The 14,615-nt window shown below is 37.6% G+C and overlaps 1 protein-coding gene across 1 annotated transcript in view; it reads right to left on the bottom strand.

Moving 5' to 3' along the window:
* LOC127811403 (uncharacterized) overlaps positions 1–14,615 on the bottom strand; it is a 65,576-nt gene that overhangs the window by 42,333 nt on the left and 8,628 nt on the right. Inside the window, exons 2-7 of the mRNA XM_052351228.1 lie at positions 9,517–9,729; positions 8,102–8,132; positions 7,714–7,898; positions 5,925–6,084; positions 5,291–5,387; positions 3,440–3,609 (exon numbers count right to left, since the gene is read on the bottom strand). Of these exons, the coding sequence (XP_052207188.1) occupies positions 3,440–3,609; positions 5,291–5,387; positions 5,925–6,084; positions 7,714–7,898; positions 8,102–8,132; positions 9,517–9,729 (856 nt within the window). The remainder of the gene's footprint in view (positions 1–3,439; positions 3,610–5,290; positions 5,388–5,924; positions 6,085–7,713; positions 7,899–8,101; positions 8,133–9,516; positions 9,730–14,615) is intronic.

Raw genomic sequence — 14,615 nt, forward strand, 5'->3', positions numbered from 1 at the left:
AGAACCTTCTCTGAAGCAATAGGCAATGAGAATTGGAAGAGTGCCATGGAAGTAGAGATGGCAATACTGGAAAAGAATCAAACTTGGGAGTTGATGAAGTTACCAGAGGGAAAGAACCTAGTGGTATGTAAATGGGTGCACACTGTAAAATATAGATTAGATGGATCCCTAGAAAGGTACAAAGCAAGATTGGTTGTGTTGTGCACGAAAATATTTCAATAAAGAGATCTTTTAGAAGTTTCCAAATCTGAAATAGGATATTTCCTAATTCAGACTTAGGAAACTTTCCTAAGTCTGTTCATATGTATCTTTTCTTTTTTGTAATTAGATTAGCTTCCTTATAGTTAGTTTCCTTATGTTGTATCTCTTTTCCTTTATAAGAGGATGTCACCGTGTACATTCAAGATATACGAGAATTATCCTGATTTCCTACAGGTTGCTAAGAGATATCCTATTAGACCAAAGACAGGAGAAAATGTAGTATGCAGACTGACAAAGCTTTATATGGACTGAAACAGTCACCAAGGGCATGGTTTGGCCGATTCACCAAAGTAATGCTTCATATGGGATACAAACAAAGTTAGGGTGATCACACCTTGTTTATACATCACTCAGTTACAAGAGAAGTGACTACATTACTTGTTTATGTGGATGATATCATTGTAACAGGTAATGATATGGCAGGAATGGAAATGTTGAGAGGCTACTTGATCAAGGAATTTGAGATTAAGGAGTTGGACAGATTAAAATATTTTTTAGGTATTAAGGTAGCTCATTCTAAGCAAGGAATCTTTATCTCTCAACAGAAAGATATACTTGACTTGTTGACTAAAACTGGGATGCTGGGAAGTAGGATTGTTGACACACCAATTAAACCTAATCACAAGCTAGGAGATGTTCCAAAGGATGCCACAATGGATAAAGGTTCTTATCAGAGGATAATGGGAAGGCTCATTTACCTCTCACACACCCGGCCAGACATTGCTTATGCAGTGAGTGTGGCTAGTCAATTCATGCATAATCCTAAGGAAACCCACCTAAAAGCAATATATAGGATCATACGTTATTTAAAGGGAACACCAAGTAAAGGTATATTGTTCAATAAGAGGGAAGAGTTGTCCATTGAATCCTATACCAATTGTCAAGAAGGAAGAGGAAAAATCAATCTTATTCATTCACATAGCCTTAGCCACATATATACATGCCTATCAGTTGAATTGGCATTAGTTTCCTAAGTCTAATTAGGAAGTTCCCTAATTAGATACCTTCCTAAACTAGTTTAGGAAATATGTACAGAAAGAGAAATGAACAGAAAAGGAAACTACAGCTACTACATACAATCAAATCAAATAAAGAAATAAGCATATAAGGCAATACACGATACAAACAATAAATAAAGGAAATCAGCATATAAAGAAGGTGGCACATAGGGAAATTTGTCGTCTTCTAACACTCCCCCTCAAGATTGTGAGTGTATATCATGCATTCCCATCTTGCTCAAGATCTTGTGATACACAGGACCCGATAGGCCTTTAGTTAAGACATCCACCAGCTTCTCTCCTGTAGGAACAAAAAGGGTGCAGATCAAGCCACTCTTTAGTTTTTCTTTATCGAAATGCCTATCAACTTCAACATATTTGGTCCTATCATGCTGAACTAGGTTATAAGCAATGTCGATTGCTGATTTATTATCACCAATAAAGCCTCATAGGAGCTGACCAGCTGATCTTTAAATCCTCCAAAACAATTTTCAGCCATAGTAATTCACATATACTTAGGGCCATAGACCTAAATTCAGCTTCAACACTGAATCTTGCCACCACATTCTGTTTTTTACTTCTCTAAGTGACAAGATTTCCATATAAGAATGTACAATATCCTGAAGTAAACCTCCTATCAACAAGAGATCTTGCATAATCAGCATCAATGTATGCTTCCAAAGACACTTCTCCCCCTTTTTTAAACAAAAATACCTTTACTGAGAGTCCCCTTAAGGTAACGAAGAATCCTGTGCATAGCCTTTAGATGGCTTTCCTTAGGGCTATGCATGAATTGGTTGGCCACTCTCACTGCATAAGCAATGTTTTGCCGTGTCTGAGACAAATAAATGAGTTTTCCTACTAGCCTTTGATAGAATTCTTTATCAACTGCAACCTCTTCAGTATTAACACCAATTTTATGATTTTGCTCAATGGGTGTGTCAAGGGCCTTGCTACCCAGCATACCAGTATTTGTCAAAAGGTCCAGCACATATTTGTATTGGGAAATGAATATCATCAACATACACTAACAATACAGTCAGTTTCCCGTTATTGAATGATGCATAAAGAGAGTGTGATCCCCTTGACATTGCTTATATCCCAAACCAAGCATCACCCATGTAAACCTCCCAAACCAGCTCTTGGTGACTGTTTCAGTCCATAGAGAGCCTTTCTTAACTGGCATACCACATTTTCCTCTTTATTTTGCAATCCAAACCCATGAGGAACTTCCACATAAATTTCCTCTTCTAAATCTCCATGTAAAAAAGCATTTTTTACATCAAATTGGTATAGAGGCCAATCAGACATAGCTGCTAATGATAGTAATATTCTGACAGTGTTCATCTTTGCTACGAGAGCAAAGGTTTCAAGATAGTCCAATCTATACATTTGGGTATAACCCTTAGCAACCAACCTAACTTTATATCTTTCTAGGGATCCATTAGGCTTGTATTTCACTGTAAACACCCATTTACACCCTACCGGTTGCTTCCCCTTGGGCAACTTAACCAATTCCCAAGTTTGGTTCTTCTCAAGAGCTGCCATCTCAACCCTCATGGCATCCTTCCAACTCTTATTACTTAATGCTTCAGACAAAGTCTTTGGGATAGGGATAGAATTAATGCTGGTTAGGAAGGCTTTGCGGGCAGAAGACAAATTTGAGTAGGTTATGAACAGATACAAGGGATGTTTAGTACAGGCACGAGTTCCCTTTCTAAGGGCAATTGGAATGTCAAGGTCATCAAGATCAGGTTCAGGCTGTTGATGGTCTCACTGGAAACAGGTTCTGGAATATCTGCATCAGAATCACTCATAGGCTGGATGGGGTTTGAGATAGGTTCAGATTCTGGACTATAAGGTTCTGGACTTGGTTTAGACAATTCAGCATGCTTAGGTTGATGACCTGGGACCTTTCTCCTTGAATATACCTTTAGTGGACATTTTCTCTAGGAACCATATTTAGAGAATCCCGTATCTTTTCCTTCCAAGAATTCAGTCTCCCCCTGAGGATAGGAATTATTGAAATAAGAACTTTCCTCCACAAAACTCACATCAGCTGAGACAAAACTCACAAACATTTGAATCACATCATTTTTTATTCAGCCGAGACGGATCTGTATTTGGTCAACCATTTGAATCACATCATTTTTATGTCACAAAATGTGAAAGATATGTACCTACATCCCGCTGAGGCAATTTTTGTGCACAATAAGCCATATATAAGCGACAATAGGCGGATGCTAATGGATCTGCAATCCCTCTCATCATCATAACCAAGCGCTGTAAAACATCCACAGGACGATCAACTAGGAAACGCCAACAAGGCAATATTGCCAGCTCCAGATAACTGAGGTAGAGAATGAAATTAATGGTCAGTAGAAAACATTCTCATAAAAAAAGGTACATTTCCAACTGTAACTTTGGATTATGTGCCTATGCCAAAGGACAAACCAGCATAATAAAAATAAAACAATGAATCACAAATATCTGGCACAATACAAAATTTACCCATAAATAAAATTCATGAAATCAGCCACAAGTAGTGGGGAAGCATTTTTTGAGCTGACACAAGGACAGGATAAGAGCTGAGAAGCACATGCACTATTAATAACGCATTGAGTCTAAATTGAACAAATGCTAGTCAATGACACTCATTTAATACTCCTCAACACGTTTCTGACACATCCAAAGTGTCCAATCATTTTTCTAATACTTGTGACTAAACACTTTCTGGAAACGTGGAGGACAAATTAGTCCATCAGGAGACACATGTCCATTCCCTATGCACATATAATATGCTTTACAAATTTGGAGAGAATTGCTCAGAATCTAGAAACAATTTAAATATGTTACTTTACAACTAAAAGTCCTCCTTATTTAAACATTTGATTATTTTTAAGAAATTTAAAACCAAAAATTTTGGCATGTTTATAAACGCAGCTCTTAGCCTGCTGCATAACAATTTTGAAAAAAAGCCCAACTTAACAGGGTAGAGCCAGAAAGACAATTATAATTTTTCATATTTTTATTCATATAATCTTATAACATCCACACATCATGTAATAAACAATTTTCTTGTTTAAAGGTGCAGGTCTTTCATTTGGTTTATTTTCATTTTCAGTTTGCTTGGGGTCTTACTCGTTCTTTTTGCTGCATGTCAGAAAAGACCATTGAAAGACCCATGAAGCCCTACCCAAAGGTAACAACATTTCACAGGATAAACAAAAAGAAGGGACAGACATCTATCACTTTCTCTTGAGTATAAAATGGAGGAGAGAACATGATGCAGGATTGCAATAGAAGTTGTAGAAAATTAGAAAAGAGGAGAAGATCAGGGAGGGGAGAAAAAAATCTGTGGAAGAAAGGAGGGCAGAGGGAGGGAGGGAGAGAGAGAGAGAGATCAATAATTAATATTACTCCAAATCAATAACTTATCAATAATATTATTCTAAATCAATAATATTTTTCCAAACCAACAATTTTCTTCTGATTACATCACTAATGCTATTTATAGGCGGAAGTTCAACTAGCAAAAACATGAGTGCACAAAGCTGAAATTCCAATTCTTAAGCACCAAAGACATTGTTGAGCATGGGTGGCTGATAGCCTAATTAAAGCAAATATGGATACAGAAAAAGTGTGCATTACACTACAACATGTGTTCAAGTCACAAAATCTTCAAATTAAAAAATGGAACTTGTAAAATATATTCTACTACTAGTTTTACCTAACCTACTGTTAAGCACGCACATGTGCATCTGTACCAGCACTATACAAGTCAAGGCCCAATCAAAACTGAAACATGGTTCAAGTCAAAATCTCAAATTAAACACGGAACTTGTAAAAAGTATTCTACCTCTAGTTTTACCTAACCAACTGTTATGCATGGACTCGTGCATATGGCCAGCACTATAAAAGAGGGTGATATTTCATACTATATAATGATCATTGAAATAATCAATATTGAACAAATAAATAATATTCTAGAAGAATAAGGCGAATGAAAGAAAAGAAAACAAGGATTTCACATGCGTGGGAGAAGCTCGGAGATAGAACCAATTTTGAAGAACCAGTTATTGCAGGTTTCTTTGGCATCGGAGCAGATATCCTTTGCTCCAAAGTGCTCTGTCACAAAACATTATCATGTTAAGAGAATGCAAAACATAACCAGCAATCTATTGCTACCACCGCAAGGTTCCATAAAGTTGGAAACTAGTAAATTTGACATGATGATGCAGAGCAGATATGACCTTTTCAGCATGTAAAATTCATCAATTAGCATGCAGCAAACCCATTATAAATATTTTTTGTTCTGCAAGATGTCGTATTCATCCATTTTGACGTATTTACTCTCCCAATATTATCAGTTAAGTGATAGAAGCACCAATTACAGGCCCATGCACATGTCAGTCTAACATTATAATTTAATTGAACTGGTTTGACATGTTTTCTACTTTCTAAGATATAGAAATTAGCAGAATTCAGATGTCATCTAAATCAATGAGAGAAGCAGCTACAACCATGTCTCAGCCAAACATTGTTATCTAGTGATTTACTTGAGCCTCTTAGCCAACATGCATAAAATAAAATGAAAACAATAGGCACATGCGCACACACAAATGAGACTCATAGATAGATCTGAACTTATAAAAGATATAAAACCTGGCAAGGAGCAGATTACATTTCCATCTTCAGAAAATTCAGCTTTCTGCTTGATTCGTTTCCATACCATATCACCAAGCATATCCATTACATCTGTGGCTAGAACAAACAAAGTTGGATAAAATTGTAGCACAGATGTGTCCATCAGAAGCCTGGCAACCTGCAGAATAGGGGTATTGATTTTATTTTTTAGAAAAAATTTCCTTAGAAATATTTTTAAGTAAAATTTTCTCTTCATCCAAACCCTTCTCTTCTCTTACTAGACCGGACATTGCTTTGGGTGTGAGTATTGTTAGTTAGTTTTGTCATGACCCTAGGGTTCTAGGGTTTGAATAGGAATTTGAAGAAGAAAGAACAGAATTGGAGGGAGAAAACAGAACAGACAGAAGGAGAATTTGAGAAGAGAAGTGAAGGGTTGGGATGAAGAGAGAGAGAGAGAGAAATGACAGTGAGGGGATAGACTGATTTCATTCAATTCATTGATGATTCTCCTATTACTGTTGTAGATCTCTTTATAAAGCCTCTAGCAACAACCATAACAGCAACAACACCCCTAACTAACATAACATCAAGGCAGTACTAGCTAACTCCCTAACCCCCAACTAGATAACAACTAACGACTACTATCAACCCCTTTACTGATTTATCTTTGGGTCGTGACAAGTTTATGCATGCTGCCACTAAAAGACACTAGGATGCAGTGAATCAGATTTTGAGATACCTCAAGGGAAGTCCAGGTAAAGAGCTACTATTCAAGAAAATAGAGGACAGGGATATAGTTGGATGCTCAATGCAGATTGGGCAGGAGCTACTGAAGACAGCAAGTCTACAACTGGATATTGCACTAAGGTCTGGGGGAATCTGGTTAATGGAGAAGTAAAAAACAATCTATAGTAGCCCATAACAGTGCAAAAGCTGAGTACAGAGCCATAGCACAAGGAATGTGTGAGCTTATCTTGGTACGAAGGTTGATGTCTGATTTAAATCTACCGTTAATTGGTCCTATGAAGCTGTTCAGTGATAGTAATTCAGCAATAAGTATAGTCCACAACCCAGTTCAACATGACAGGAAGAAACATGTGAGAATTGACAGAAATTTTATTAAGTTTGAAGTAGAAAGTGGGGCTATCACCCTTTACTATATCTCTACCAAGTCCAAGAGGCAGATGTCCTTATAAAAGCTTTGTCTAAACCAAGTTTTGATCTATGTGTGAGCAAATTGGGAATGATTGATATCTATTCACTAGATTGAGGGGGAGTGTTAGAAAGATTAAAAGGAATTTCCAATTTTCTCTCTTATAGCTGGAAATAAGGGGATAAAGAGATGAGAGAAATTTAAAAGATGGAGTGATAAGGCTGTTAGAGGTAAGGAGATAAGACAGATAAGATAATACCAGCAACTCTAGCAGTCTAAAATTCCTAATTCAAATAAGTATATCTGTACCTATAGTTTAGGAGATAGATGTTCCTATTTTTCAGGAGATATCTTGTATAGCAGTGTGTGTGTATGTATCTCTCTAGTTGCAGAAACAAATCAGAGCTTTCATTTAATCGAGTGAAGTATTGTACTCAAGAAAAACCTCTTTTCAATTCTTATACTATTTGAGTGATTTTTGTTTGGTACTCGAGTAAGTTCCCTTCATCTTTGGTAGATTATTGGTTCAGTTATAAGACTCTAACTTATGAGTCCCTTGCCTATTGTGCTGCATGCAGCAACTTTGGTAACATTGAACGTGAAAAGCAAATTGTTACATATAGACAAACATAAAATTAAGGTCGTAAAACTCACCTTGATTGACAACCTCAAAGACGTAACACGATCATCAGCCTGCCAAGCACGGGTAATCTCATCTTTCAGTTCATGCAACCGTGAGACATACTCCTTCTGGCTGATAACTTTGTTCCCATCTTCAGCAAACTTTTCAGGATCATCCAGTTCTTCTAAATGCATAGCTGTTGATGCTTTCTCATGTACTGCAAATTGGCATCATGTTGTCCCATGATTATGACAAAAAAAGACATTACAAGCCCCTAAAAAAGCATCTCAATGACCACCAAGTAGCAGTTTAATGTTAGAACTCTCCTCTTTTTTTCCTTTCTTCTCCATCCCAAGCAAAGGAATGCCACTAGAAATTGAATAGGAAATAATAAAACAAGAAAATAGAAGTATACCATACCCTTGCCACTATTCATGATTACATGGGACATCTGCAAAAAAAAGGCTAGAAGTCACAATTTAGAATAGGGAAGATACATATATTCAATGGGTCAATCACAGAATCTCATAGCTTTCATAAAAAAGCCACTAAGCCCTTGACTTGGTGGTGGTCTGACAAATTCAGGTTGGCACCTGATATGGAAGGATAGAGTGAAGCTCCTACTCTATTTGCATGAAACTGTTAAGACAGAAGCTCAAACCCTTGTTTTCATGCAAATGGTTAAAATACCCACAAACCAAGCAGTAGCCCTCAAAACCAGAATAAGAGTTTTTACAAAAAAGATAACATGCTAATTAGCTTTTATAAACACATGATACTTCATCTAACATCAATTGGCTTTGCAGTTTAAACTGTACCTGACTTGGGCTCTTATATTTGAAGTGGTTCAATTGGTGAATAATTTTTTATGTGACAAAAGAAAGATACTGGTGGACAAACATATGTTAGGACTAGTGAAGGAGATACTGAGGTTTTTACAATTACAATTGGATTACAGCAAGGATCCACACTAAGCCCTTATCTTTTTTTTTTGTGACAGATGAACTTACAAAGCAAATCCAAGAAGAGGTGCTTTGGTACATGCTATTTGCAAAAAATATTGTTTTCGGTGGGTGAGACAAAAAAAGGTGCAAATGCCAAACTCAAATTGTAGAGGGCTACTGCTTGGTTTCAAGTTGAGTATTTCAAAAACAGAATACATAGAATGAGAAAGTTTTTAAAATAAGTGTGACTAATGTCAAGATGAGATGTAAAAATCAAGTTACCCCGAGAAAGGATCAATCTAAACATCTTGGGTTAATTGTTCAAAAATAATGGAAGATTATGAAGATGTTACTCATAATGGAAAATTATGAAGATTATCAAGATAATGAAGATTACAGCAAGGGTTTTCTACCATGTCTATAATGGAGAAAACCCTTGCTGTAATCAAAAATAATGGAGAAAACCCTTGTCATTACAGCAAGAGTGGCAGGGTTGCTCCTTTGTAAACTGGAATGTCACTGGTTAAAATTTTGGAAACAGCTTCTTTGCAAATCAAGGGTAGAGTAGTGTACAAAAGCAACCCTTGCAAAGCAGGGAACCTCATGTACTAGAGAGTAGGGATGCTCCTTTTTAGTTTTCGAATTAAGAACCTATTGTAGAAACAAAAATGAAGATGCAAAACACCCAAATAAAAGTCTAAGTTCGATAGTCAACATGTTAGAAATGTGAAACATGGTTTGATACCACAAGCACTGCAACTACAAGTAGTCAACAAGCTTTGTTTGGCATTTGAACACTGTCATTAAAATCCTTGAAATTTCTTTCCAATCCTAATATCACGCAGCAAAAAATTTTAGATAATAAAAAATTCAAAAGGTTAGCATTCTTACCGTAGAAATTGAAATCATTTTAGATCCAGAAAATCTCTGCATTAAGAATTTCTTGAAAGAGGTCCATTCTTTTGCTGGAAGTTGAACATCAGCTTTATTTACAGCAACACTACTCTCTTCGTCTTGTAATTTTTCCATTGGGACAGCTATATTCACATCTGAAGCCCTTAGAGGGTCATAAAAGTCATACTTTTCTTGATCCATAACATCAACCTAGAATTAGACATTATCAAACTATCAAAAATACTGTAATTGCAGGCCATAATTATGTGCGAAGTAAACAACTTTTTATAAAATGAATTGCTCTCGAAAATTCACGAACTGCAACCAAGTTTACATGCATGCAAATGTGCGCGCGCACACATACATATTGTAGAAGTTATTAACTTCTTGAAAATTGATAATGATTGCCCTCGATGTTATTGACCTAGTCTCCACAGGTTGACTAAATACAAATCTCATTCAGTGATTTGCTATGCAATGAGTAGTGAGTAAAAGTGACCTGTGGAAGAGATTGTGTTGACATAGTATAGTTGTTATTGCTATACAATACTCTTGTGTAATCTCTTATGTTGTTATTGGTTGACTGTACTACTAGTTTGTATTTGTAGCTGTAGAGGATTAAGTTTATTTTAAACGCTGATGTATAAGATGTGTAAGAGGCGGTAAAGGCTAGTATATAATCTAGCCTCAATTCTGTTTGTTATTGAGGTTGAATTCATTTAGTAATATTTCTCAGAAATTCTCTCTGTTTTTCGACTTTTCTCCTTCCGTTTCATGGTATCAGAGCCTCGACTAGGGTCCATGGCTTATCGCGATTCAACCTCATCCTCTTCATAGTCCTCTACATCCTTGTCTGATTTTTCTTCAATTGCTAAGAATCTTAGTTTCGTTCCTACAAAACTAGATTCAAGCAACTATTTGTATTGGAAGGCGCAAGTCCTAGCCACAATTAGGGCTTTTGATATGTTGTCATTTATCAACAAGACAGATGTTCGATCGAAATATATCTCTTCTGAGAATGACGAGCCTATTGTTAATCCAGAATTCCTAAATTGGATCGGATCTAATTAGCTCTTATTAGGATGGCTATTTTCGACGATAGACAAGGAGGTTCTTGGTCAGGTAATACATTGTGAGTCAACAGCTAAGGTATAGACTACTCTTGAAAGTCTTTATTCTCAACAAACAGTCACTAGATCTTTTCAGTTAAAACAACTTAGATCTATTAAGAAACACGATATGTCAGTGAATGATTATATCTTGAAGATCAAAACTATTAAATCATTCTCTAGCAGTGGAGAACCTTTAAATGAAAAGGACCTGTTAATGTCCCCCCTTTTTTTTTTTTGATCGAATCGGTAAATATGTATAAATGATCAAATGTACAAACAATGACTGGGCATACCCAGGAACCATGGATAACATCCAAAAACTATAGGCCTATGGCTAGGTTATCAAAAGGACCAAAACATGAGGATACATAGTAAACATTACTTTGTATACAAAGGTTTTAATCCTATGAATGAGCCCCTCCACATAAGGCTGAACATTATCAAAAATAAGGCAATTCCTTGCTGCCCATATTTGATAGACCGAACAAGCAAGGGCAATTTTCTTAGCATTACATATCCAAGAGGATCCTTTGGCATCTTTCTTCAACCATTTGAGGGCACTAGGGATCGAAGTCATGGCTCTAGAAATGCCAAACCACGTTCTTATATGCTCCCAGACTGCCGAACTGACCGAGCAACGGAAAAATAGATGGCCGACAAATACCTCAGCCCCATTACACAAGGAGCAGGTGCGGTCAATGTCCAAAAATAAGAGTTTGTCACAAGTTAGGATGTTGGACCTAACACATAACCATAACATGAAGGCATGCTTAGGAACAAGGCAGGGATACCAAACTGTCTTCACCCAAACCTTGACATGCCGCTTCGGCCAAGAGAACTCATAGGCAGCATGAACATCAAAAGTAGGACCATTGGCCCAGCTCTCAAGTAGGATCTTGGCAACCTCCGCTGACCCTCGCACTTCACACATGGCATCCCTAATAAGCATCATCCTTTTCATCAGAGGGGAGTCGTCATTCCGGATCTGCCTCTGCCAAATGGAAGCCGTATGCAAGAATTCCTTATGGATCCACTGAACCCACAAAGTGTCCTTTTTTCGATGAATGTCCCATAGGTTCTTGACAAGCAGCCCAGAATTCCAGCTTTTAAGATGCTTAAGGCCCAAGTTGCCCTCACATTTAGGCTTACAAACATCTTTCCAGGCGATAAGGGAGGCCTTGGAGTTCCAAAGGAAGCGTCTGCAAAGGCTATAAATCTACTCAATAACAATTGCAGGGACAGGGAAATGTCCATTTTGCATGGATTAGATGAGGATTATGATGTTGTGGTCAGTTTAATTACATATCAAATGGATGATATAAACTTTTAAAGCATTTGTTCTAGATTAGGGCTTGTAATAGTAGGGATATTTTCATGTAATGTTTCTGCTATATTTCTAGAAGGATTTTATTATTTTTCTAGGGCTGACCGAGGTTGTTGTGACTGCTCTTTCGGCAGTCGGTCAAGTTGAAGTCTCCCGCCTTATTTGCTTTTAAATAGAGGCCGAGGGGAAGACTTTATGTATGCTTTCTTTGTGAGTTAGCGAGCTGTCTTGGGATAAGATTAAGCAGTGAGAAAGAGTGTATATCTTTCTTGTATCAACTCTATATAGCTTTCAGGTTTTTTGGGCTAGGTGAGAGTTGAGTTTGAGTGCTTTGTAATCTTGTATTAACATTCAAGATAGTGGAGAAAGTAGGAGCGAAAGCCAAGCTGGATGTAGGTCTTCTTTAAGACCGAACCAGGGTAAATTCTTGTGTGTTGTGTGGTTCTTGATTGGTTCTTGATTTGTTTTTTGATTGCTGGTCATTTGCGAATTAAGGATAGATTTCATTTGAGTGTTTGAGTGATCATATAAGGGTGAGATCTAGGTTAACAACTTGGTATCAAAGCTGGTCACCTCTGGATTGGATCATTGCCTCAAGAATCTAAAGTCGTAGAAGGCAATCTCAGGAAAAACAAGAAATGGCGTCGATTGCTTCTCGGTCAAATATCGACAAGTTTGATGGGAGCAATGATTTCGGCCTATGGAGGATCAAGATGGAGGCACTGCTCTGCAGTCTCGGACTGGAAGAGGCGCTAGAACAAGAACAAGCAGAAAAGGGAGAATCAACCGGGAAAGAACTCCAAGCCCTAACCGCAGAACAGAGTGAGGCGCGGGTGCAGATTAAGAAGAAGGCCTATAGCCTTCTTATTCTGAGCCTTGGAGATAAAGTGCTCAGGGAGGTATCTAGGCTGAAGTCTGCGGCAGAAGTTTGGAAGAAGTTGGAGGATCTATACCTCAAGAAGACCCTCTCCAGCCGGTTATTTCTCAAAGCCAGGTCTTTTAATTTCAAGATGCATGAAAACCAGAAACTCCAGGATCATTTAGATGACTTTAACAAGCTATGTTTAGACCTAGAGAACATAGATGTTAAGTATGAAGAAGAAGACAAAGCCTTAGTTCTCCTATATTCTTTACCCAAGTCCTATGAGAATTTTGTAGATATCCTTCAGCATGGTAGGGATAAACTCTCTTTAGAAGATGTTATAGGGGCTTTAAACTCTAAAGATTTGAGGATAAAAATGGATAGCAAATCATCTCCAGCAGATGCATTAACTGCAAGGTCTAGAAATCCTAAGAAAGACTCTAAGAACAAAGGTAAATCAAGATCTAAATCTAAGAATGGAAAAGGGCCGATTAAGTGCTATTATTGTCAACAAGAGGATCACATTAAGAGGCATTGTCCTAAGAGGAAGAAGGACTACGCCGAAAAGGAAAAATTTGATGGTGGGGTAAATGTATGTGGTACCGGTTATGATAGTGCTGATGCACTAACTGTTAGTGACAATTATGACAGCCAAGATTGGGTCTTGGACTCAGGCTGCTCCTTCCATATGACTCCTAGAAAGCAATGGATCCAAAACTTCAAGGAAATTAATGGGGGAAAGGTTCTGTTAGAGAATGATTTTGAATGTAAGGTCCAAGGGGTAGGAGATGTAAAATTAAAGATGCATGATGGGACACATAGAACCCTCACTGCAGTAAGGTATGTCCCAGACCTTAAGAGAAACTTGGTTTCTCTTGGGGAATTGGATAGATGCGGATATAAGTACAAGGGTGAGGGTGGAGTAATTAAAATTCATAAAGGCTCCCTAGTATGCATGAAGGCTGCTTTAAGAAATGGAATATATTTTCTACAAGCAACCACTCTAAGTGGTGAAGCTGCTAGTGTAAGTTTTAATTCCCATGATAAGGCAAAGTTGTGGCATCTAAGGATGTCACACATTAGTGAGCAAGGGCTCAAGGAACTTGCCAAACAAGGGATATTAGAGATAGGTCAATCCCTAGACCTAGGAAAATGTGAATCATGCATTTATGGGAAGGCAGCTAAGATCAAATTTAGCAAAACAGCCATCCATTCATCAAAGGCACCCCTAGATTACATTCATTCAGACCTATGGGGCCCAGCTCAAACCATGACTCATGGGGGCTCCCGATTCTTCCTATCCATTATAGACGATTTCTCAAGAATGTTTTGGGTATATGTTCTAAAGTCTAAGGATAATACTTTTGAATCCTTTAAGTTTTGGAGGAAAATGGTAGAAAATCAAGTTGGCAGAAAAGTAAAAGTTATTAGGACTGATAATGGGCTAGAGTTTTGCAATAGGGATTTTGATCAAATGTGCAAGGAAGGAGGCATAGTTAGACATTTAACAGCCCCCGGAAACCCTAAGCAAAACGGGTTGGCTGAGAGGATGAACCGCACCTTGCTAGAGAGAGTAAGATGTATGCTCTTTCATGCAAGTTTGCCAAAAGCATTTTGGGGTGAGGCTGTGTCTACAGCAGCTCATATCATTAATAGATCACCCTCTGCAGCCATTAACTTCCAAACGCCATATGAAAGGTGGACAAGTCACAAACCTAGCTTATCACACCTTAAAATCTTTGGATGTTTAGCATACACCCATGTAAAACAAGGGAAACTAGAGTCTAGAGCCAAGAAA

This window comes from Diospyros lotus, chromosome 10, assembly GCF_014633365.1.
Source record: "Diospyros lotus cultivar Yz01 chromosome 10, ASM1463336v1, whole genome shotgun sequence".
NCBI classification, from domain to species: domain Eukaryota; kingdom Viridiplantae; phylum Streptophyta; class Magnoliopsida; order Ericales; family Ebenaceae; genus Diospyros; species Diospyros lotus.